Below are 26999 nucleotides of genomic sequence, written 5' to 3' on the forward strand. Positions count from 1 at the left end.
TCCAAGCTTTATAATGGGAGTGAATAGTAACCGAGAATTTGAAGCACAAAAAGAGAATTTTTAAAGAGAAAGAGTAGTTTGAGTTTTTTTAACCACGAGAGTCTACTCTCACCTAAGCTTATGTTACTCCTACATCCTGCGTCATACACCGGAACTCGACTCTCTCGTGAATACGCGGATGGACATTACCGAAAGCTAGTTATTATAGTTTATAAAGTTATAAATATGGATATTTTTCTTACAAAAATGCATCGCTTCACTTCAGAAGGCCTTTATTAACCCCCTGCAGCCGTATGGATTACTTTTATGATGGATGGATGTGCTTTTTTGGGCTTCAAATTCACGGTTACTATTCACTTCCATTATAAAGCTCAGAAATGTTTGTAATATAACTCTGATTGTGTTTGGCTGAAAGATTAAAGTCATATACACCTAGGATGGCTTGCGGGTGAGTAAATTATGGGGTAATTTTCATTTTTGGGTGAACGAACCCTTTAATTCAAATTGTGAAAAATAATGAAATTTGCAAGAAATAATCACAATTATGAGAAATATGATCACAATTAAAAAAAAATATATATCACATTGGAAAATCAGCACTTGTTGTGTAAAGTTCCAGTACAATTAAGAAATGACAAACAAAATCAGTAAAAGATTGCAGAATATCACAATATTAGAACTCAGATATCAATTCAATATTCTCCCAATGTGATTTCATAATGCATATTTGAGTGATCTCCTCCTTTCACTCAATCCCACCCTTGCTCTTTATCCATTTCATCTATTTATTCAGAAAAAACCTCGTCACATGGGGGTTCTTAAGCTCCATACCCGCACACAGGAAGTCCACTTCCCTTGCCAACGTACACAGTTGCTAAGCGCTTCTGCCTCTTTCCTCAGATCTAATGCGGGCTTTTTACAGCTGCCAATGGCCAAACATTTATTTTCTTTTGTGCCAACAGGAAACACAAACTCAAGCCGACCAGATGATAAGGTAGCCACATCCAAACTAAGCCAGTAAGCTGCATTTCATTTCAAATTGCGATCGAGACCATCTTATGCCCAACCTGAGGTAAATCCGCCCAGTGATACACCATTTAACTCCATCTCTCATTTCCTCCAGAGATCTATCTGAGATGAGCAGGCAATGTGGCTTAAGGACTCATATCTGCTCAGCTTTCAGCGTCTTCGCTGGGCCCGCAAGCGCTTTGTGGCTGACCGTCCCGCTCGACGGCCGGCAGAAAGAGATAATGAAAATCAGAGATAAAGACGATAAGGCTGAAATGGCGGCAGTCGTTTTTGAACGGAGAGCTCAATCCAGCCCAGACAAGCAGATTAGGAATGACATTTGTCTGCTTGGATTGATAACTACATCTATGCCAGTGAGGCTTACAGAAAGGGGCCGGACAGATTATGTCAACATCCAAAGGCATATCATGTTGGTGGAGAAAAGGATCAACAGAGCGTGTCTATCAAAAAACCCATCCAAAACCAGAATAGAACACGGAATTGAATTGAAGTGATAGCGATTCGAGAAATTCGGGCGAGTACCTGCATTTTGCAGGTGTGTACAGTGAAGCGTGACTCATATCTCAGAGACGCTAAAAATACACAGCCTATGCATTTACTCCGCGGGCACGGAGGACACACATGCTGTGATGGAGGATGGGTTTTCATGTCACAACAACATATGTAGCTGGATTCAGCTAGCTACAAGACATAAGTCAACGTACCCTTCATGCTGACCCCTAGTAGAAGTACTGTAGCAGTACCAGCAATGCTATTAGATGATAATACATTGGCCATAAATGATATTTATGTACTGTGGAAGTTTTTTTTTTTTTTTTTAAAGAATGCTAAAACACCAAGGTATCAGCATGAAATATGCCCAACACAGTTTCATGGGAAGCTATACATGGTGAATTCAGGGTGATTAGGACACTTTTTGCCATTGAGATGACTTGGAAAAAGTCTCACAATCAACCTGAATTCACCCTATATATATATTATCACATTCAAATTAGTATGACTTCTCATGATGTCCAATAAATGTACTACTTCATAGTACTTTTTGGCATCTTTTTTTTGTAATTGAATGATATACTGAGTTTCAGGTGCCAAATGAAAGCTCAGATGAAACGTTAACAATAAGATTTCCAAAAATTCACTGAACCAGCCTTCCTAAAAGCTCAGTGGATATCCTTTGTGAAAAAGAAGTACACTTAAGCATATTTTCAAAAAGAGTACTTATTATGGATATAATAAACAGATATAATGTTATCGGACAATTTTTTGCAGTGACTACTTTTTTGACTAGACTTAGACTAACCTTTGACTGCTTTTTTGACCCACTTAAGTAGGGCTTAAGTACATGTATATATTATAATTACTTCTATTGTATTTGAAATATGGTTAAAGTGAACTGCCAGTTGAGCTGGCAAGCATTTACGGTAATGTCATTTCTGTCATGTACTTAAATATAGTTGTAATTACACAAATATTGTAATTTGTAATAATGAAGTTGCATTTTAGTACATTTAGGCCTGGTTTCACAGACAGGGTTTAGATTAAGCCAGGATTAGGCCTTAGTTCAATTAGGATATTTAAGTAGCTTTTTAAAATGAGCCTTAGAAAAAAACCTTACTGGTGTGACTTTTGAGACAAAACAATGCCACTGATATATTTTAAGAACAGCTCAAACATGGATTTTAGTTTGGGACTATCTTAAGGCTTGTCTATGAAACCAGGGTTCATTTTATAGTCTGAGTTTTACAGACTTAGATTAATCCGGGAGTAGGCCTTTAACTAGGCCGGGAGTAGGCTGATTTAATAATCTTTTGTTGTACATTAAAGATTTAAAAACATCAGTACACCTTTAAAAAGTGTACTGTTAAAACTGTTTTATTTAATTGATATTATATTATCTGCAAGTTTTTTTTTTTATTTTTTATATTTTTTAAATATACTTCTAAGATATACAACAAGTTCACATTCAGTACAATTCAGCACTTATTTTTCACAAGGGATGTCAGAGTATGTTGAGGCAAAGATGAAGTTTTCTCAGCATTCACCTTTGCAAATTCTTACGTTTTTTCTCTACATACTTGTGAAGCGCTATTCCAATTAAAATCACCTCTTTAGGAAAATATAAGCTGGTCCAAGTAGCATGTTCTAAAACCCAGTTTGACCAACTTATGCTGATATAAGCAGCTGGCAGCCGGTTTGTTGGTCCAAGATGGCCTATGATGAATAACCAGTGTGGACCAATTAATGACCAGCTCAGACTGGCTATAAACCAGATAGCAAGTTCCACAATACAGCTATCAGCTTAAGCTGGATATTCCTGCAGGGAATGGATCCCCGGCGTTCTCAGACTCAGCGTAAACTCTAGTGCGTGGGTGACCTTAGTCAAATGCTTTGCATCTATTAAAATATTAAAGGCTTAAAAAAAAAAAAAAAAAAATTACTTTGAATTTAAAACGTAGAAAAAATGTGTTGCTGATCTTGTGACAGCAAAACTGGAGTAAAAATGAAAGGAGTATGTAACATCAATACGCAGAGTCCAAAAACGACAACATAACCCCTCTAGCACACTACAGGGGAAAAAAACAACAGCAACAGCAGCGGCACACTATCGAGCACATCAACCTCTCCTTTAATGCCCTACTGAGAGTTGCATGCAGTGATCGATGGAAAAACAACAAGATGAAATCTGGCAGGCCAATATAGCCAGATGATCCTGTATTTCTGATGACCTCAGGATGGACAGTGGCCAGCCCATGTGCCACGGCTAACACAGGCATGAACGGATGAGGTGACTTTTTCAACTCTTCATCCTGGTCACAGAAAACAATTCGATCCCAGGGGCCCAGCCTGAGTTTTCTCAGCTTTCATGAGAGCAGGGGTGAGAAATGAACAAAAGATTTATTTCAACGCGCTCACCAATGCCTGTGACTTTGGGATGAAATCACAGCATTTCCTTTTTATCTCTACTCTAATCTGGTTTTAGATGGCACCACAACTTTTAGCCACACAGTGACAGCATTTTTTATATCAGTCATATATTTATTTTTTTCCTCTAATGTTCACTTATAGTTAGTTCCACCATGACCATTTTCACCCTTAAACTTCATTATACCAGAAATATGATAACAGAACACCATGATTATATGATTATATATATATATATATATATATATATATATATATATATATATATATATATATATATATATATATATATATATATCAGGGGCGTTTCCTCCGAGGAGGCAAGGGAGGCAGTGCCTCCTCAAAAAAAAAAATATAGGATGAGAAAATAATCCATATTACATATAAAACAACACAAATATTACAAATTACGACATTAAAAAGAGCACAAGTCACTCGTATTTCTTAAGGAACACTGCACAACAGCGACACCCGCAGGTGAAGTTACAGCAAGAGACATGCCTCCCTTTGCACGCATTAAAAACCATAGAAAACCATTAGACCCCTGGCGTGCAGTGGGTTTTGTGGGGGGTAATTGAGAATGAATGGGGGAAAGTCATGTGAGAGGAGGCAATGTCACCATCGCGCTATAATTGGATGTAACTGGTTATGAATGGACATGATTGGTTTGTGTGATAAATCCCGCCTCTAGTTGACGTGCACGTTCTGCGGGTCAGTTTGAATGAACAAATGATGGCATCAATGGGAAGACTAATTGAAAAGTAAGTAAACAGATCACAGTTAGATATCACTGCTTTATGTCACGTCAAAATCAAACTTGAAATGGACTGAAAGCTTGATGACTGTGGGCTTTTTCTAGTGCAATTAAAAATACAATTCGTGTCTGTGATAGATGGACGGTGTTTATGGAGCATGATCCAAAATATCCTAGGTTGACAATTAAAAAGAAAAACATCAATACACAAATAAAATATATTGTTTAAATTATTATTGCCTTTAGTTATTATTTTGGAATGAATGTAGAAATGCTTAAAAAACTAACTTGATGAGATTGACTTGGTTTTGATAAGTAGAACATTTAAATTATAAATTACACTCTAAAAAATGCTGGGTTAAAAACAACACAAGTTGGATTGAAAATGGACAAACCCAGCGATTGTGTTGTTTTAACCCAGCGGTTGGGTTAAATGTTTGCCTAACCTGCTAGGTAGTTTTATTTAAACCAACTATTGTTTAAAAATTGCTATATGACTAGCTTAAAATGAACCCAAAATATGTTGGGAAATTAAAAACCAGATGCAAATAGAGACAACAATAATAGACAAAAGGTGAATGTTTATAAATAATCTTTAATATTTTATTAATATAAATTTAATAGTTGAATAGTTTATTAATATAAATTTATTAATAAGCAATTTAATAAATATTTATTGTTTAATAATTATTCATTGAACATTAAAATGTTCATTTCCAACATACTTTGGGTTAATTTTAATTAAGCAATACAGTCATTTTTAAACAATAGTTGAGTTAAATAAAACTACCCAGCAGGTTGGGCAAACATTTAACCCTATCGCTGGGTTAAAACAACCCAATCGCTGGGTTTGTCCATTTTCAACCCAACTTGGGTTGTTTTTAACCCAGCATTTTTTAGAGTGTACAAAACAGAATTGTATTTGGTTTCTTTTTTTCTTTTTATGATGTATTATTAACAAAATTCGGGAGGAGCAAGTTCAGATAATTAACCTAATTAGCACAGGTGGAGAGAATTCAGTTAATCAACTCAACCAATGTCAAAGGATTGACTTCCGTTCATCTGAGAGTTTATCATCATCCCTCCTCCACTCCATCTCCTCACTTATTGTTCTATCTACTTTTACCACACCGGGCTGAGTACTCTGGGTACGGGACAAAATTCCGAGCTCGGAGCCCTCTCCCCGGACAGCATGCCAAATACGCATAACTTTACTCTATTTAATTATATGGATATGTGAACTCGTGAATGATGTAATGTAAAGTAATGTTCATTTAACAAGGAAGACGTGTAAACGTTAAGAGTAATGCACGTGAATTTACACTGATTCATAAATAAATAAAAAATCTGCCTCCTCATTTCAAAACACCACTGCACGCCACTGAAATGTATATATATGAATATTCAAACCACTCATCCTACAGCTATGTAGGTCTCAGGACATTATATTATATATATACCAATTTTTACTAGCATAACAGTTTGTAACAATTTGTTTATGTGGTATTTATGTGGTGTATTTTTTAATAGGTTTGTTTAGTGACCTTTAATCAGTGCAGATTTGTTTTCCATTTTTTTGTATTTTATTCAAAATCCTAAAATTTTCATAGTTTCAGTTTCAGATTAGATTTTGATTCCTCAATGTATATGAGTCCCATATGGATCTTATTACATTCCGTTCAGCAGGAAATAACAACAAGCAGCAGAAAGTTAAAAACACGCTCACATGAAAAATAAATGTGCCGAGATGACTGGAGATGAAGGAAAAGTGCAAGCGCACACACTTGACAAAAATTCCCCCTCACCGTATATAATTCCGTTCTCTGCACTCTGTATGTTTTCCCTGTTCCGTATTCCCAGGTAATAGGGTCAGAGAATCTCATTGCGGCTGGAGCTGCAGACTTCTATATTATCATTTGGCTGCCAGCACAGCCTGTGAGCACAAATGTAATGATATTTTGTTACCCACCATCTGCCACACGGCCCAAAACACTTCCTCCGCAATACAATACCCTCTTGGAGCAAGGCTGCGAGGGCTCCGCCACGTACCGTACACGGCCACGGCCACGTATGACAGGCAATACTCCCACCACAACAAACACACAACACAACACAGACAGCTGCCGTGATAGGTCACATAATCTGACTAAATGCTAGCATAACGCTAGCTAAGCTATACAGATATTCAACCCACAGGAAGAGTGGAAGACGACTTTTCAACCTTCAAAAAAACAGGTCACCCAATGGAAATGTATTTAATTTCAATCATATACTCTCATCATTTACTTTTTTTTTTCTTACAAAAAAATGCAAAATTAGATGTTAGAGCTCCTGTTTTCCTTCACAGCAAAAGTGCATGGCTATTTATACTCCCAAAATCCAAACATGAAGAAAGCAGCATAAAATGCACTTTACTCCGAATCTTCTGACAACATATGACAGGAACAGACAACATTTAGGCTGCTAATGTCATTTTTTACTGAATAATTCCTTCAGAAGTTTCTTCAGCAAAGTATGATTAGCATTTGCAATGTGGTTTATGCTAACAACAATGTATCTGCGCTTCCAGACAATAACTGTGAAGTGTGCCCCTGACTACATGAGAAGAGTGGAAGAGAAAGTGTGTAGACAGCGTGTGAAAAAATGCTTGTGGCAAGGACCAACCCTGCATGACCACTAAAAGCCCGGAATCGGGAGAACTGTCGCTATCGGTTTCCGTTAATTTCCGCTAATAGGCCCCGCAGTCATCCGCTAGCCGGAACTTTGGCCGTGTATAATGTTAATTAGATTTTCTTTTTGGACCGTTCGCCGAACGCTTGTCAACATCCTGTCACATCCTCGAAAATTCTCATAGTGACACAGCCTAAAAGCCATTTTTTTGGCCGGGCACCAAAGCGCCGCTAGGCACCAAGCATCTGGCAAATAAAATAACATAAACTAAAACTAAAGAAGAGACAAAAGGGACGTTCAATAAGAAATGTCCGACAGAAAAAACGTGTTATTCTATTGGCCTGATCCAATCAGACAAACGTGAAAAATTGTCCTTGCTTTTGCTAACGGCTAGTTTTATTTAGCCATTAGTCATTCCCTGATCACATTCCAGAGCCTATCAATGATTAACAAAATGTTGACACATAATGGATGGATTTGCCTTGGGGTCAGAGCTTTAAATAATTCAAACCATCAGGGTAAACATAAGCATTACTGATGCATTTATTCATAAAAAATCAAGAAATAAATGCAAATCAAGTGGTCTCATTCTAAAAATGAGCATCTGTGTTTTCTTTAACAAAAGTTGCTCTGCAGCCACTTGCAAACAGTCCTCAAGGAAATGAGAGCTGGTACATTGATTCTGCCCTAGGTCGCCTTTCACTCTGAAACAAACACATGCTTTGCTGTCCAGAGGCGTTTGTTTTGACAAAAACATATTTCAGCAACTTAAAAGTTATGATAAACTGATACGTCAGCCAAGCTGGTCGATATTTGACCATTTTTAGATGATTGGCAATATAGATAGATTAGGGTCCAATTCTCACTATTAACTAACTTTTAACTACAACTTTTCCCTCAATAAACTCCTAATTACTGCTTATTAATAGTTAGGTAGTAGTTAAGTTTAGGTATTGGATAGGGTTTAGCGATGTAGAATATGGTCATGCAGAATATGCTAGTACCAATAAACAGCCAATATACTAATAGTGAGAATTTGACCCTAAGCTAAAGTGTTACCAAATTTTGTGTGTATTTTGAACAAATGCGAGTAATGATTGTTTAAGGCTTGATTTTAGACGCTTGTTCCACGTGGAGTCATCTGCCCTAAATGTTGGGGTGTGGGCTAATTTAAAGCAAAATGTGTGTGCGTGTATGTGTGTTGGGGTGGTTATCATCTTCTTTATTCTCCTCTCCTATCCTGACTGTCTCCTCATCTCCTCTCTGTCACGCCTGGCCACTCTCCATTCCATTTCCCCAATGGTTCATCCATCGCCACCTCCGGTGAGTGGCGAGCGGAGCCCGGGGTGATTAACGCAAGAAAAATGGCAGGACTGGCAGCGTAAATCCAAAGAGGTTTCAGGAGGAACACGGGCGCTTGTCTCCGCATGAAGAATGGAGAACCGGCTGGGCCAAAACCCTTCCTGGAAGTATCCTATCCCGTCCTACACGGGTGGAATACAGAGAAAGGAATTCATGAAAAAGTACGGAAAATCCACAGCGCTCCCAGGGGCATGAGAGTAGAAGCCCATCTGTCGGACATCTGGTCAGAGGAGCTCTTGTGAAAAAGAAGTGTGCTTCATTTTATTGAATGTGTACTTGTAGTGTACTTCAAATCTTAAAAGCATATTTAAAAGTTGTACTTGCAGATAATATAATATTTATGAAAATGAAGGTCACTTAAATGGATGGTTAACCCAAAAATTAAGATTACCCCATGATTTACTCACCCTCAAGCCATCCTAGGTCTATATAACTTTGTTCTTTCAGCCAAACACGGTCAGAGTTATATTAAATAATGTCCTGGCTTTCCCAAGTTTTATAATGGCAGTGAATAGAGGATCAGATTTTAAAGCCCCAAAAAGTGCAATGTGCAAATATACCCACACTGCTCCAGGGGGTTAATAAAGGCCTTCTGAAGCAAAGTGATGCATCTGTGTAAGAAAAACATCCATATAAAATCTTAAATAACTAGCTTCAGGCAGACGGCCATACGCACGTTGACTTATGCCAAAAGAATAACCCCTGACGGGATGTAGAGCATAAGCTTTGATACCTCTCGACTTTCATTTAGTTTCAGAAGGCCTTTATTAACCCCCTGGAGCCATGTGGTTATCTTATATGATGGATAACTGCACTTTTTTGGGATTCAAAATCTTATCCTCTATTTGCTGCCATTAGTAAAGCTTGGAAGTGCCAAGACATTATTTAATATAACTCTGATTGTATTCCTCTGAAAGAAGAAAGTCATATACTGTACACCTAGGATGGGTTGAGGGTGAGTAAATAATGGGGTAATCTTCATTTTTGGTTGAACTAACCCTTTAAGTGTACTTAAAGAGAATCCAATTTCATGAATCCACTTTTAAATTGTGCACTTATGTCAAATTAAGTACATTTTAAATCTCAAAAGATTATTACAACATATTGAAGAACACAAAATGAAGTGTTCAGTTCATGAGTATAATTTTATCTGTAGTTTGTTATTTGGTAATTAATATATTTTAACGTATTGCAACATCATTGTTACAAATGTGTAATTCCATATATATTTAAAACATTATATATTTATGAAATAACATTAAAGTGTATTATAGTTTACCATAAATAGTTATCAGTACATTCAACAAACCACATTTCAAAAGACAATAGAAGTAATTATGAAATTACATAAAGAAGTCCTACTTAGTTCAGCTAATTGCATTTAATATACATTTAAACTATAATACATTTTCATGTAATTGCAGTTAACATGCAATAAAAGGTCAAACTGAAAATATTATTCTTTTAAAGTATATTATTTCTGTAACAAGTACTCTTTTTTTAAAAAAAACCTGCTCAAATCATTTTCACAAGGGAGTGAAAGACCTTCAGCGTACTGGTCGGGAAATTTTAGAACTAAAGTTACTGTATAGTTCACTCAAAAAATTCTGTCATCACTTACTCTTCCTCATATCATTCCCGTATGACTTTTTTTCTTCTGCAGAACAGAAGAAAAGTCTGTTTTCCACAGAATTATGATAAATTGAGGACTAAAGCTTTCATGCTTCAAAAAGATGCAAAGCACCGCAGAAGCATCATAAAAGCAGTCCATAAGTCTTGCACACTAAATTCCAAGTCTTCTGAAGTCATACAGCAGCTTTGAGACAGACTGACATAAGTCAGAAGTCAAACAGACTACTTTAATGATATTTTATGGTGCTTTTGCGTCCTTTTTGAGGCTTGAAAGCTTTGGTTCCTGTTCATTGTACCTGCCTGGAAAAGAGCATGGAAAACAAAATGTCTCTTTTTGTGTTCCACTGAAGAATGACATGAGAGAGTATATAATGATAGAATTTCTGAGTGAAATATTCCCAAACACAGAAACATCAATGTAGCCTCATTCGCTGAGACCCAGTACAGGAGGTTACAAGAGGTCAAACACAGCCAATCCAATCAGTAGTCACGGCACTAACCCATCAGCACTAGTCAAGGTAGAGTGAACCATCAAAGACACAACCCAGCCAGAAAAGGCAATCACAGTTGTCAAGCGGCAAAGAAATGAAAAAAGTATTTCTACTTTTGGGTTTGATTTCATGCTTGTACATTGAACTGCCACTCGGCTGCTGTTTGAGCTTAACGTCAGGCACATTTACCGCTCTTTGCAATGCTGATTGTTTTTAATATGAAAAAATGGCAGGAAAGAAAAGTGGAAGACAGGGAAGAAACTGCCTTAAAGTAAGACGCCAGAAAATGACAATTCTCTTTTCTCATCTGAATTTGCATGTTTGTCAAAGCTATCATTGTATGGTCATGGTGATTACATGGCTAATTAATATATTTAAAATAAAGCAGTAAGCCTTCAAAATCCTCTCCAAAGCCACTTCATTTGCAGAAACAACTTTTTTTATGGGTACTCTATCCATTGCCTGATTAGAAATGTTAGAAAATTACTTTACATGTATCTATTCTTAATCATGATAATGTTAAAGTGCCCCTATTATGCCTTTTTTAGGGTTCCTGATATTGTTTTGGGATTCTTCTACAACAGATTTGCATGCATGCAAGGTCAAAAAACACTTTAGTTTTCTCATAATATACATTTAATTTCACCTGAGTTTTCAATGATTGGTAAACGGTTCATCAGAAGCAGTTCAAAGAATCAGTCTATCTAAACTGTGAGCCTACACTGCTCTGATTGGTCAGATGGCCCAGTCCTTTGTGATTGGCCTACTGTGCGCATTACCATAACTGAATGACAGCTATCAATTCACAAGACATTGTATACAATGTGTGGACAGAAAAGATAGCATCGATTTTTATTTACGTTTTAAAGTCATGCGCCCTCTAGCTGGTGTAAAAATAATGACAGTGTCGTGTTACGTCTGTCATCATGAAATGAGGTATGACTGTCTTTACCAATCATAATGCGTGTTCATTTGTCCTATTTTTATTTAGCAAAACTCTTTTTTTATTTTTTATTAATGACTACACTGTTTACAGTTTACAGAAAGAATACTTAGCTATGACTAGTTAGCATGGACTAGCATCCTAACATCCTATTACAATACAGACAGAGCTCCACTCTACTGTAATAATAAAAACTGTTTGTTTTGTAAGTTGTAAACTCCCACGTTAGCCGAGCACAAACATGAATAGCTGATAATGCATTACACTCTGTAAAAATAAGTCATGCTCCATCTTGGATCATTACTCCAAGTAATAAGCTGCATTAATCGACACATTTTTAGACAATATTGGACCCATATCTGAATAGCAGAACTACAGAAACGTGAGTTAGCCGAGAGACAAACAGACTAGGGTGTACGGTACACAACATAACATACAAAACTATGATTTTTGAAAGATTGCAAGAAGATATAAACATCAATTATTAATCATACTTACAAGTCGAGATTCAGAGGAGCAAGCTGGTCCAAATAAACTGGACATTGATCCATATTAGCGTTTTGTGAATCCTGCGTTAAACTCCCCAAAGTTTGAAAAGTAGTCATCAGTAAAATGACAGGAACACAACAAAAGATTGTACTGCTGTACAATCTGCTGAAAAAAATAATTTTCCTGGCGGGCAATATGCTAATGTTTCATTGTGATGTCACAACGAAACGGCTTGGGATTCGTTTTACAAACGACTCATTTAATATAGGCCTAACAGATTAGCATAGTGCTAACTGATTACGAAAAGCTTTTTTGTTAGCTAGAGCAATACAAAACACAATGTTTTTGACACTGGTATACATAGGATTGATCACTAAGTAAATTAAATGATAGTCAAAAAGATTTTCATAAAATGCCTGATATTAAACAAGCACTGATTTTACACAATGAAGCTTGTTAGCCAAATCGATAATCTCACAATGGTGAAACAGCCTAGCGGCCAATTGATTGGCTTGATACAGTATATTGTGTAGTCAAAAGCTAAACTGTAAACATATTGACTTTGAATGCTAGAATTAAGCTAATTAATTTTCATATCAGCTGCTTTACAATGACTGCGAAAAAAAGGCCTATCTAAAGAGATTTCAGAGTTGTAACTGTCTGCTATATAAAAATAGAAAAAAAGGTTGTTGAAGGTTATTACCATTTGTGCAATTACATTTTCGGCACTGGCACACCCAATTCTGTTGAGTTTGGGCGGGGCTAAGTTCTAGACTGACCAATGACAGATGGGGGTCATCTTCAGGAAACTGTAAATTTTTGCAAAGGAAACGACACAATTCATCTTTAAGGAATTATCATGCTAGTATCATAGCAAAGAACATCCTCAGTAACTTCAGAGGCCCAACGATTCTGCATCAGTACAGAAACCTAAAGATCTGTACGGCAGGATATTCCAAGAGAGTTACAGGAAGAGTCCGGTCATAAGGGAACATGCGTGTGTATAATGTACTCGTCTAATTCACTATACGCACACTGAGTGACTGTTACGAGTGGAATAAATCAGAACGGACAGACACTAATCACAAGCCATTTTCCGAGCAGACTCGATACAGGTCTGACTGATGAAAGCACAGATATCTGGAGTGGCGGAAAGACAGCGGGAATCTCGCCAATTTGAGAAGAGAAGGAGGGAGAGAATAGAAAAAAGCATTGTACTTTAAACAGCTTCCCTAGAAGTAAGACAAATTGGGCAGCGTGGTGCAGTCCGCAGGCTGCGTCTCGCCCGCTCTCTCTCTTGGTGGAAGAGGCTAGCGTCCTCCCAAGCATTAAAGTGGAAAAACCAACTACACTGCAAAAATTTAATGAGAAGACTCACAACTCCGGCCTAACACTGGCTCACTGACACAACGCTCCTTGGCATGTGGTTATTTTCCCCTTCTCGTCTTTTCTTTCCTCTTTTTGCCACGGAAGCAGAGGAAATATCAAGGGGCTGTAACCGGCCTGGCCCTCTCAGTCGTGGTCTAATGCAACACTAATGCGTTGTGTCTGTGAAAATGGGCATTCAGAATACGTGACCGTGCTTCCCAGAAACGCCACGGCATTACCTCATTTATATGGCCACTGAGAGACTGTACGCGTCCACGCACAAACAAATTATTTGCTGCCGCAATTTCCAAGGCTGATGTGATATATGGAGGGTGTCTAATAGTTAGCCTCGCTCCTTTTCTGCCGTTTTTGTTCCTCTTTTTCAAAGGGGGACAAATAGTGTGGGGAGAAATAGAACCAAATGGAATGAACTGGCCTACAAAACCATTAGGCTACAATTCCCTGACTGACAAACACCCATCACATGGACAACATCACCCTAAAGGCTGTATCATTACACGCAAGACCTGAACCGCAGCCCGCAACCTCCAAATTAAGGTTATTTCTCTATTGAAAGCAGGCCTGTCCATGACAGACATCTCATCAAGGGCTCTGGGCAGAGATTGGCCTTTTACTCTGATCCTGACTGGATTACGCAGCCTAAATCCCAGCCATTACCTTTCAAGAATGAACCGAAAAACTGATATCAGATTACAAGGGGAGGGTTCTTCTTATGGGCATCCAGAAGAGGATTTCACAAAAGTGAATTTAAAGGGATAGTACACCCAAAAATGACATTTACTCACCCTCATTTTTTGCTCATTTAGTATGATTAACTTTCTACTATGGATATTTTAAAAAATGTCTATAGAATGAAAGTAAATGACATTGTAAAAAGTACTTTATTAGCAACGTTTCGATCGTAAGATCTTCATCAGGTAGAATTGATGAAGATCTTACGATCAAACGTTGCTAATAAAGTACCTTTTTATTGTTTTGCAAGTTGATAGTGTGCAGGATTTTCCTGTTTTTTTCATATTTTGACTATACCAGTCTTTTTTCCTACGCACCTATCTATCACCTACAGGTGTGCAACGTTAATTGTTCATTGATGTTGATTTTACTGAAAATGTTTGGTCGCTATTATGGTGATCAGTGTTCCATTTAGTTTGCCAAGTTTGACTCTTTGCTTTTTATGTCAGTTTGTGGTTTTTGTAGTGGTGTTTGCTAATTTTACACATTTAAAATGGTTGACTTTTAGGGAATTAATTTGATTAATTCTAACTCAAATCTTATATGTTGAATTTAATTAATAATATTGCTTGTAATCTGTTGCTACAATTTAGTAGATAGAGCGTATTACTTTTTACAGTGTATGTCAAAGACTATAGAATAACACAAGACGTGTCACTCGTAATTGTTTTGAATGGGAGAAAGTGTAACGCGCAATATGGCGGAATAAGTCCCGCCTTCTAAAGCCAAGAGCCAATCGCCAACTGGTAAAGTCATCGCGTCACTTCAGCGGCCGTTAGAATCACCGGTTTCTATAGAAACAGTCAGACGCGCGCCTCCGAAGAGACGCGCATTTAGGTCTGCACATGCACATTAGCTCGATCCAGCCTGAAAAAAAGAGTTTTTTTGTCATGATTCGAGCGTTTAGAAACTAAATTTATGAGTCGGTTGTTGTTAGATTTCATTGGTGATTTCAAATATCAAATTTAATCGTAAGGTTGACGAACAGTTTTGGAGAATCTGATGTTTCCCCATTCAAAGAGATAGGAGCTGCATGATGCCCAGGATGCCCGAGAGGCGTTTCAAAGATGGCCGCCGAGTGAAATGACTTGTCTTAAAGGGACCTTGGTGTATGTGCAACAGAAGAAAGGCAGTCATACAGATTTGGAACAACATAAGGGTGGGTAATTGATGACAGCATATTCATGTCAATGCATTTGACAACAAAGCGTCATTGGCGATCATTTTATTGGGTAAATGTTTATTTCGATGGTCCACTTCAGACATTCTGCTAACTATAAGTAACTTTGCAACTACATTTCAACTTGTTCTACTAACCCAAACCCTAACACCTAACCTAACAGTCTACTAACAGGCAACTAATACTCTAATGAGAGTAAGTTGACATGTATTTGAAAATGTATACGTAGTTAGCAGAATATCTAAAGTGTACCAACTAAATAAAGTGTAACTTTTTATTATCTTGACATATTTGATTTCCAGTTATGTTGAAGAGAAAAAGGCTTCATAGTTTCCTTTAAGAGTGGTTGAAAGGAAAAATTAATTTAAGTATTGTGTTGGCCAGTGATAGAGTGATAAATGAAGTCTATTACTTAGCACTAGCGCTTAGCACGCCACAAAAGCCTTGATCGATCGGCTTGACAAACCGCAGAATTAATGCTGCATATAATCTACAGTAAAAGGCAAAGTCCGCATTGCGTAAAGTTGGCATGCATATTTTAAACTAAAAACATAAACAATGGAACTTACACAAAATAGTCCCCCTAGTGGCCAAGATGTGGAAGTTGTTGCATCTCGGTTGCACAACAACATCTGTCTGGCTGTTAATATTGCAACGCCCACTGGGACTCATCAAATTGTAATTAATTTCTGTCTCATTAATCCATCCATCACTTGCAAAGAAACATAAACATGTTCCATTGTTTGGTTTCAGACAGATTAATTTAGCATCATCTTTGCCGTTTTAGATGCGTGTTGGTCTTTTATGCAAGATCGCGTGTTCTAGCCTGGTTAATAGGAAGAACTGGCATTTAAAACGGAGAGGGCCAGCAGCCGTTATACGTTATTAATGGAGAGACTTTTACGTTTGTTACTCCATACTCTGCTAATTATGACCTTAGAGAGGGGGACGGGGGTAAGCAGGAGAACGAGGCGCTGGAGGGGGGCCGGGTTATGTGGAAGGAGAATTAGCGCTTAAGTCTCCCAGAGGCTCAAAGGTTTCTTTCGTCTCCTGGCAAACTGTTTCAACCCCTGTTACTGTGCCAAATGAAAATCTTTTCAGAACCTCCAATCTGGGAGAGGTAGAGAGAGTCAGATATAGAGAAAGAGTGGGAAATAAAAGAGTGGCAAAAGCAAAGAAACCTGAGAGAAACTGAAGCCAAAGTACACAGCTTTGGTCTCCTGCCTACAACTACTACAACTTTCAATGAGGCGAATCATTATCACTACCGACTTCGCATCAGGCTAACGTTTCAAAAAATGGTGTGCAACAAGAGCGGAGAGTTGTCGCTAAGAACCAAAAAGACCATTTAGCAAAGCTGCACACAGCAGAACAAACAAAGAACAAAACCAATGCAACCGACATGTCTGTACAAAGCCAATTTTTATCAAACCGTACAGGATTTAGGTCACACTTTATTTTAAGGTGACGTACTTACACAAGTACTGAGTAAAATTAATTAACTACATGTACTTACAATAGAGTTAGGGTTTGGTTTAGGGCTAGTTACTTGTAATTATGCATAATTTACTGTTATTACTATAGTAAGCACATGTAGAAACCTGTACCTAACAACACCATAATTGGTGTTACCAATATTTTAGCCAAACGTATTACCCTCCATTTCTTTGTTGAACTTTACTCTAAGTATTTGAAATACTTGCATGATTTTAAAATGTTTACAGGCTAAAAAGAAGGCAAAACTCAAGTGCAATTTGTCATGGCAGTTCGACCACATATGCTCACAACCTTCTTTGAAGTATTTAAAATAAAGTGCCCTATGCTCTGGACATGGTTGTGCATTATTTCCAAAGAAGCTTGCTCTGTGGCATTTTTTTTTTTTTCAAGTGCAATACGTCCCTACTATTGAACTACTAAAGTCTGTTTATTTCACTGTTAATGTGGCATCACTGAGGGAGGTTCTGATACATATTTTAGACACAGGTAAAAATGTCGCTAAGAAAATCATAAGGTTCTATCTAGTATGTGTCCTATACATCAAGTATAACATTTTTTTGTCTCCACACCAAAAACATTATCTGATAATACAACATTATATGACTTAAATTTACATGCTGAGTTCATTATCTGCAGTTTCTTGTCTTTAAAACAAGATCTACCAGCATGCTTCATGAATGTCCACTTCATTTAGTGATTGGCACACACTGCGAGCTGTGGTTGCCAGTGGAGATGAGGAGAAAATGTACCAGCATGAGCACGGACACATACACGCTCTCTCTCTCTCACACACACTCAGACACGTCTGCCTTCACCAAGACTATTAAGGAAAACTGGAGATGAGTCCTTCACTGAAGAGCACCAATAATCCTTGAGATCTATTCACAACATCTAACACAACAACAAAAAAAAGAGGCAGAGAAGGAAACAGTGTGAGTTAATGCAAAAAACAACAACAGCTTTTTAGAATAACAGTGTCTGTTAAGTGTAAGTAGAAAGGAGAAGCAAATTAACTGACTTAAACACTTAAAAGGTTAGTCTACTTTTAAATAAAATTTTCCTGATAATTTACTCACCTTCATGTCATCCATGTCTTTCTTTTGTCAGTCGAAAAGAAATTAAGGTTTTTGATGAAAACATTCCAGGATTATTCTCCTTATAGTGGACTTCAATGGCCTCCAGACGGTTGAAGGTCAGAATTACAGTTTCAGTGCAGCTTCAAAGGGCTTTAAACGATCCCAGACGAGGAATAAGGGTCTTATCTAGCGAGACGATCGGTCATTTTCGAAAAAAAAATAACGCTTGCGCTGTATGTCCTACGCCTTTACTATTCTACTTACGGAACGAACGCGGCACCAGTTTAGTTTTTTCCATTAGTAGAATAGGGAAGGCGTAGGACATACAGCGTAAGCGTTTTGAAGAATACGGAAAGCGGAAGCATGTGCAAGGCGATATTTTGTGTTTATAAAGCATATACAGTTGTATTTTTTTCCAAAATGGCCGATCGTTTCGCTAGATAAGACCCTTATTCCTCGTCTGGTGTCGTTTAAAGCCCTTTGAAGCTGCACTGAAACTGATATTTTGACCTTCAACCGTCTGGAGCCCATTGAAGTCCACTATAAGGAGAATAATCCTGGAATGTTTTCATCAAAAACCTTCATTTCTTTTCGCCTGACGAAAGAAAGACATGAACATCTTGGATGACATGGGGGTGAGTAAATTATCAGGAAATTTTTATTTAAAAGTGGACAAATCTTTTAAACTGAATACTTAACTAAAACACATTAAAATTATTATTATTATTATTTTTTACAGTGTATTATTATCATCAGTGTTGAAAACAGTTTTTTATACATTTTATTCAGAATTCTATGGTTATAAAAAATTCAAAAGAATAGCATTTATGTGAAATAAACATTTTTTGTAACATTATAAATGACTTTACTGTCACTTTCAATCAATTTAATGCATCCTTGCTGAATAAAAGTATTAATCTGATTAAAAAATAAATAAATAATATATATATATAAATTGAATATATAAATTGAAACATTTATTAAATTAATTAATCAATTTCAATGTTTTAAATTGCAAACGAACTGGAAATATGTTTGTTTAAAGGCTTAAACCACAGTGAAAGTTGGGACGTAGCATCCACGTTAGGAGTTCTCATTCCCTCCATGTTGCCGGTTCCAACCACACACCCCTTTTAGTGCGGATGCAGCGCACATTCAGCACGCACGCTAACAAACTCTGGTAGAGACGACCCCGCGGCAGCCTGACATCACCCCACACGTGTACCCGTCCGCACGGCCCTATCTTTTAATCAATCTATTAGAGAAGCCAGGCAACGATGACAGGCTTCGTGACTGATAAAGTGACCTGGCGAACATTACAGCAGCTTTGGTCACCCAGCCGGACAGATAACGGCCCGAGCGGAGAGAGATGATGATGATGATAATGTTGTTACAGGGGCCGCTAGTGCATCCAGTCCGGCCCAAATGTCAGCTCCAGCTATCTCACTCCTGAGACTCAACCCCCCATCTTAAGTGCCCATCATTTCCAAACGGACATTTAGCAAATTATCCTTTTCTATTAGACAGAGAAATGGCTCCTCGCTCACATAAAAGGAAATCAGAAAGGCAGGAAGTCTGATGCCTCTTAAGAGATTTGAATTATCATTGTGCTCTCCAGTGCGTGGCATGCTATTCGTCATGCGACAGAAATAACCGTCTAGAAATCCTTTCCTCGCTATCGCCGGGGGTTTCTAGTTTTCTACATCTTTTGGGTGAGTCCTTTGAATTCTTTCCTGCTATACATGAGAGGTTGGATAAGAAGCTAAAAGGAAAAAAAAGATCAATTCTATTGCTTCCCTGCTTTGATTTACATGGCGAAGATTCACAAGTCGAACAATTTTTGCTTGCTAGTTTCACCATGTATCACCAGTTGAATTTAATAGCTTTAAATTATTAGGTGGGAACGGCGCTAGTATTTTCTCTTCCGTGATAGTCATGCATCGCTCCAACGGCTAGATCAACCGTCTGTGGAGAAATGAGCGTTGCCTGGGGCCAACAGACGCCCCGCCGAGAGATCCTTCCCTCCCTTTCGCCGCTTCCGCTCCTGCACCATCAGCAAACTGGCCATTACTGGAGACTCAAGTGTGCAGACACTTGTTTCCCACTGGCATGACAGAAATAAATAAAGTTGCACTGTTCCCTTTTTCTAGCACATTGCTGTATGTCACTGTTGCAGCGGCGGCGGATACAGAGCTCGCTTGTCTTTCCGCAGCACTGGCTCTGCTAAAAACAGGTCTATCAGACACAGACAAGTGGACCAAATGTCACCGAGGTTAAAAAGACCCGCGTCTGGAAAAAAGCAAAGAGGGCAGGAGGAATGACAGGAAACAAACGGAACGCGTTAAAGTTGTCTTTTGTTCTATAAGGTAACTTAATTTCTCCCACACTTCCGACTGGAGAATTGGAAGCGTACACCTTTCTTTCTGTGAAATCGACTCTGATAGACGGAGACAGTAAGATAGACAGAAACGCATACTGCAACAAACACAAGAGAGAGAGGCGCAAACAGAGAAACAGACAGAAAAGATTGCTAATAATGTCCACAACCTTGAGTCAGGCATTTGCCCTTTGGTGACAATGTGTTATTCATGGAGCATTCATCACGGGCCTGATGAAATCTCTCGGCTGTTTGAGATGCAGAAACTTAGACACTTTATGTCACAGTCAGTGCTCAAGTGCTCACCCCTATGTCCGCCGAGTCCCTGAGCACCCAACTCTTGTAGTTTTGGATCACATAGAATGGGAGATGAAAACTAGAATCGAAAAACCAGAGGACATTCTAACTGATACAGTATGTAGAGAAACCATAAAGGCTTGGGTAGAGCAGCGTTAATATTAGTTTATTCCTGCGACAGTGATTGACTATACCAACAAAGAAACATTTTTTTTTTTTTATGCATGCAAAGTGATGGCCACTCGATAACACAAAACCATCAAGCTCCTCAAAAGTAGGTCAGCTATAGTGGAAATTTATTTTTTGCGATGTATTAGCATTTTATGTACCAAGATATATGGAAAGATGAGAGAAAAACAAGCGTGCAGGCATACACTTAAAAACTACAATACACTGAGCAGCAATCTGCAAATCATGTTATCTTTCATTCGTACGGAGCTGTAAAGTTCTAAAGCTTTTCTTGCTTATGAATATGGCTCACTTGTTTCACATGTATCTGTGTAGATTTGGTTAAAAGAGCACAAACAGTCCTTGCACTTGTTCTGCTTCCATAAGGTTTGATTTGAAGACCTGAGAATGCATACTCTCTAGAATTATACATTAGACTTGACGCCTCCAGCGTTACATAAAAACTCATGCAAATATGCAGAGCTTATCAGTCTCCTCCTGGTTAAAAATGACTCGAGCATCTCAGACTCTGTTCTTTCTCTGGCTGCTGCCTATCATCACAGCAGAACCTGAGAGATCCTCACCTATCACTCTCACACACACACTCAAGGTCATCTGAAACAAGATGCCATCAAATATATACATTTTTAAAACCCGGACGAGCCCCCAAAATCATGTTCTTATGACGTTTTCCAAGACGCATTGTTAGTTATTGTGGGAATTCATATTCGAGGCTTCATCCCTACTTGCCTTATCCTTCAGATCACCACATTTGAATTATCAAAACATAAACAAAGTAACAACAATTAAATAATAACCTTTTTTTTTTTAACTGATCGCAAAACTATGCCGCTCGGCATTAATGAGCGGCATTTGAAAGCACAAGTTTTTATATAAAACAATAATAATTTAAAAATCATTAGCCTGCAACCATAGAAACAATATACATTATAAATATTAATAACCAAATATTGGCAATTCACAATATATTATTTTTAATTATTATATATTAATATATAATAATAATTGATCTAATGTGATCTAATGTAAGAAATGCATTTCCATGTTTGTTTTGGACAATGTTTAACTTAAGTTTAAAATGCTATGCATTGCTCAATTGAAGACGATTTGTTGTAAAAAGTTATGATTAATTATGCAAACAATAATTTTTTTTTTAAAGTATTTTGTTTGTAAACAATGTAGCTTCTTGTTGAACACTTTTTAGCTCTTAAGAGACCCATTTAAAATGATTTTAAAGAACCGATAACCAACAAAGTAAAGTGTGAATATCCATAAACATTATTGGTCAAACCTATTATATGCACATAAAAACCCTCAATTCCTAGACCATCTTTTTCAAAGAGAAAGTGCGTAAATCACGTTAAAAGTCGTCAAGGAATGGAATGCTGCTAAATTATGCTTAATCTAAAGATGGCTCAAGTGTGCATTATAATTCAAACTGCTTAAATCAAATATGTTACAATACCCACAGAAAGACATCGGCTAATGTGTTTTCCTACAACGGATTTGAGTGTAATGTTTAGAAATAACGGGTCCGCGCGCTGATAAATAACAGTATAGCGGATCATTAGAGGATACTGAAACATCAATAGACGTCATTATGTGCGTTACAATTCCGTGTTAGATCGTCCCAATTCCATGACTTACAACAGAAGAAAAAAATGTGGACATGTGTTGTTTCAGCATTACGCAGCCAATGTAATGGGTCGTAATGATAAATGGATCGATTTGAAAACAATTCTCATCCACCTCAAATCCAACTTACCGGGATGACAATGTGCCCACCGGAGCACGAGCGTGGAGAAAAGCAGAGGCGGAATCCACCAGCAGCAGCAGCGCGGTCGCAGTAGCCTCCGCATGTCACACTGTATACATGGAGATCTGGAATAAGGCAACTGTTGACAGAGTTATCCTCCTGGTGAACAAAAAAACTCCCACAAACAAGCAATGCAAACGCACTGGACACGCTTTAATGTATCTCGGTCGCCTCCTTTAGAGAGTCCTTTGGAGAGATTTTTTTTTTCTTTTGAAGTTCGACCAAGCCAAAGGAAACAGTTTTTCTTTTCTCTTTCTCTCTTTCAGATGTCTGAGCTTGTAGTCCAGAAGAGAAACATGTCAAAGGGGCTGTGGATTAAGAGAGAGAGAGATGTTAGAGGAGCAGTAGTCCATGCATCAGGCTGAAAACACAGAGACAAGAGTTGGAGCGGCTCTGGAAGCTTTCCATTCCGCCATCCAGGAAGTAGCGCATGAGCTGAAGTCTGGCAGAGACTTTAAAACAGGCTTGGAAGAGAGCGAGGGAGAGAGCAGAGAGAGAGAGAGAGAGAGAGAGCGAGTGAGAGAGAGGGAGAGATCCGCCGGATCCTAGCGCCGAGCCCGTAACGGACGGAGCTGCTGCCGCTGTCAGACAGTGTGTGTGATGGACGCACAAAGGCGCTCTCCTTCTCTCTCCCTCTCTCTCTCTCTCCTTTATCTGGGATAAAAACCAAACACTTCAGATAACATCAGTAATAAAATGACTGCATGCAAGCTCTGTATCTGGAATTATCCGCGCAATCTTCTACATGAGACGAGTGGATGCATGGTTTAACATGCATGGTATTTCACAACTATGAAACAATAGACACGTGTATACATGTTAAAAAATTAGATTCACTATAGAAAATTCCATGACTTTAATATACGCCTGTAAACACGCGCGCGCAAGGCTATTCCTATCATTACGAGTACATCCCAGTGATTTTATACTGTACATGCTGTATATTCTATCCCCTAACCCAAATACCCTACCCCTAAACAACAACAAAAGAAAAAATATATATAATATAACGTGATTTATAAGCTGTTTTCCTCATGGGGACCAACAATGTCCCCACAAAGACAAGGATTTCAGATATTGTCATCCTTGTGGGGACATTTTTGAATAGGTGAACTACACACGCACACACACACACACACACACACACACACACACACACACACACACACACACACACACACACACACACACACACACACAATAGATATGCAGCTGAAAAGAGTCCTGTTTCTTTTGCGAACATTAGCAATTACCAATATACAAATATGAGTCACTATATTGAATACGGATCATTCATAAGCTTAACCCTGTCCGTATTCATTTCTGAATTGCTTATTGAAACTGCATTTTCTAAAAAGAGACATAGAGAAGTTGTATATTTCTATTGCATTTATTCATTATATATGCCATTCAGGGTTGTTTTTTTTTTTCATGTATGTGTTTGTCCTTATGCCATTGTTACATCTTCATTTTGTCCCAACCTATACATCAGTCTTATTTTTCCAATGAAAAAAGATAAACGAATCAGTAATACTGATAGAGGAGGACATGACATTAAAAGGCTCCTTCTTAAACTGAAGTGTGCTGTCAGTGTAGAACAAAAGAGATTTTTATTGGCTAGGAAATATTACTCCTCTGACGAACTTGACTTGGCAGTTCTTGACATTGGACAGACATTATATAAGAACAATAATAAAAAAGAAGCACTCAGGAACCCTTGACTTAATTACAAATATATGCTAATAGATGCAAAGAATAAGACTTTCACTTTGACCATACTCTTTAAATAATAATAAGCACATGGTAAAAATATTATTACTATTATTTTACAAAAAATATACATATTATCTAAACAAAGAGACAGACAGCTCAGTCTTTTGTGATTGGTGGATCGCTTACAGCGTGTGCTGGAAACAAAACGCCTATTACCATATCTGAATTTCAGCTCCAGAGGCTTCCTCATTGCTTGATATGCACTTGGCCTCATTTATGAAACACAAGCAGAATTGTTGTGTACATCGTTTGTATCCGCACAATCTTCTACATGAGACGAGTGGATGCATGGTTTAACATGCATGGTATTTCACAACTATGAAACAATTGACACGTGTATACATGTTTAAAAATTAGATTCACTACAGAATATTCCATGACTTTAATATACACTTGTAAGCCTGTAAACACGCGTGCACAAGGATATTCCTATCATTACGAGTACATTCCAGTGATTTTTAAACTGTATATTCTATCCCCTAACCCAAATACCCTACCCCTAAACAACAACAAAAGAAAAAATATATATAATATAATATGATAAAAATCAAGCAGAATTGTTGTGTACATCATTTTCTAAAACCATTTTGATGTAAATTTTTGGATTCATGAAATTTTTTTCATTTTCAAAATGTTAGTTGGTATGAAAGAAATGTACACCTGCTCCCAACCAAGTGTAAATGGTGCGTAAAACATTCAAACATTCTGTGTTTGTTTAAGCAAACTAATGACTCTGCATTTTGATGCACTATATACCATAATAATATTTCACGAGTTTGATTGCCACCCTTTTTTAACTGTTCAGCCTTGGGTAAAATGCAGGTCTTGTCACTGTCACTTTTTACCCAGCTGTCCAATCACAATGGAGGAGAGGCGGGACAAATACTACACTGACTACCCATCCTACTTGTATAAATAAAAAATAATAATAAAAATAAAAATAAAATAAAATAAATAAAAATTAAACATTAAAATACCTATAGGATACTTTTTCGAAAAACAACAAATATTACCCAGAATGCATTGTTTTTACAGTATAATACTGTTTCAATGGAAACGGTATTTTACTGCATAAATTTGTTTAGTTTTTTTTACAGCGTGGTTGTCACAGACACACCAGGCTCTACAGTCGCTCAGATACAGCGCACGTCATCCCCTGAGTAAAAATAACTCACACCTGACACTCAACAGCACCATCATCAGCAGCACTACTTAAGACACAGCAGCACACACAGTCACTGTATGGTCTCGTTAACGCATACTTACTTTTATGCTTACCTCGAGGACTCCATCGAAGTTACTCACCTGTCTCCATCATGTTCTCCTCGTCTCCTGTGAGTTACTCTGTGTCTGATCTGCTCCAAGTCTGCCAGCTCTCCACGGTTCCTGTAATTAGAAAGACAAGTATCAGCTCTATGATCACATCTGCCAAGAACTTCACCTGTCAGCACTCACCTGCACTCTGCTCACTTCTCTGGTTGTTCAATAAACATCTCTTATATTCCATCAGCATCTCTGTCCCCTTCTGTATTATAACCGCCTGAACAGCCAGAATGAGCGCCCTGGATCCATTTCAAGATCTCGTCGATGCACTTCGATGAACACTCTCCAGCACTCCCCCGACAACACCACCAGCGCACACTTCCACATTCCCTGCCGCTTCTCCTTCACCACCGGCGGTCGCCAGTCCCATGGCTAAACTAAAATCTCTCAACTCAACGGTAAAGCACTTTGCTGGGTGGAACAGCTCTGGTCACAGAAAAATCCCATTGTCCAGTCTCTCTCCAGTTTCATCGCTCACTTCAAAGAAGTTTTTGGAAAACCTGCTTGGGATTCAACGATTGGTAAGAGATTAGTATATAAATTAAAACAAGGTTCCATGTCTGTGACTGATTATGCTCTGCAGTTTAGAACCTTTAGAACGGTTCATCCAACTCTCCATCAGATTCGGCACTCGTATGCAGTCGTGTCTCAAAGAGCACCAGGGCCAGTTGCTCTTTCCATCATTCCTCCACCGACCAGAATCCGTCAGCTCCCCAGAACCAGCCAATGAACCCATGCAAATTGAAAATTCACCTCTGTCATCAGCTGAGCGGCAGAGACTTCTGACCCAGAACCTCTGCCTGTATCGTAGTCAAGATGGGCATTACATTTCAGAATGCCCCACTCGCCCCGCTCGACCTATGGTGAGTGTTATCATTCCTTCGATTAATAAGATGAAACCACTTACCAATGTTGTAAACCTTACTGCTGCCGACTTGTGTCTTCCAGTTAATGCCCTCCTCGATTCTGGGTCAGCCAGGAATTTCATCTCTGGAGCCCTCTGCCGCCTACTTCAGCTCAAAACAGCAGCCACGCGAAGACCTACCAAATCCACTCGG

At 38.1% G+C, this 26999-nt stretch overlaps 1 protein-coding gene across 2 annotated transcripts in view; it reads right to left on the reverse strand.

Annotated features, from left to right (window-relative positions):
• The window catches only part of ptprga (protein tyrosine phosphatase receptor type Ga), a 308651-nt gene extending 285399 nt beyond the window's left edge, over nucleotides 1-23252 (reverse strand). For both annotated transcript variants that reach the window (XM_067388598.1, XM_067388597.1), the window contains exon 1: nucleotides 22795-23252. In XM_067388598.1, the coding sequence (XP_067244699.1) occupies nucleotides 22795-22888 (94 nt within the window). In that variant the 5' untranslated portion in view covers nucleotides 22889-23252. The remainder of the gene's footprint in view (nucleotides 1-22794) is intronic.
• Nucleotides 23253-26999: the final 3747 nt, after the last annotated feature.

Source organism: Chanodichthys erythropterus, chromosome 6, assembly GCF_024489055.1.
Source record: "Chanodichthys erythropterus isolate Z2021 chromosome 6, ASM2448905v1, whole genome shotgun sequence".
Lineage (NCBI taxonomy): Eukaryota > Metazoa > Chordata > Actinopteri > Cypriniformes > Xenocyprididae > Chanodichthys > Chanodichthys erythropterus.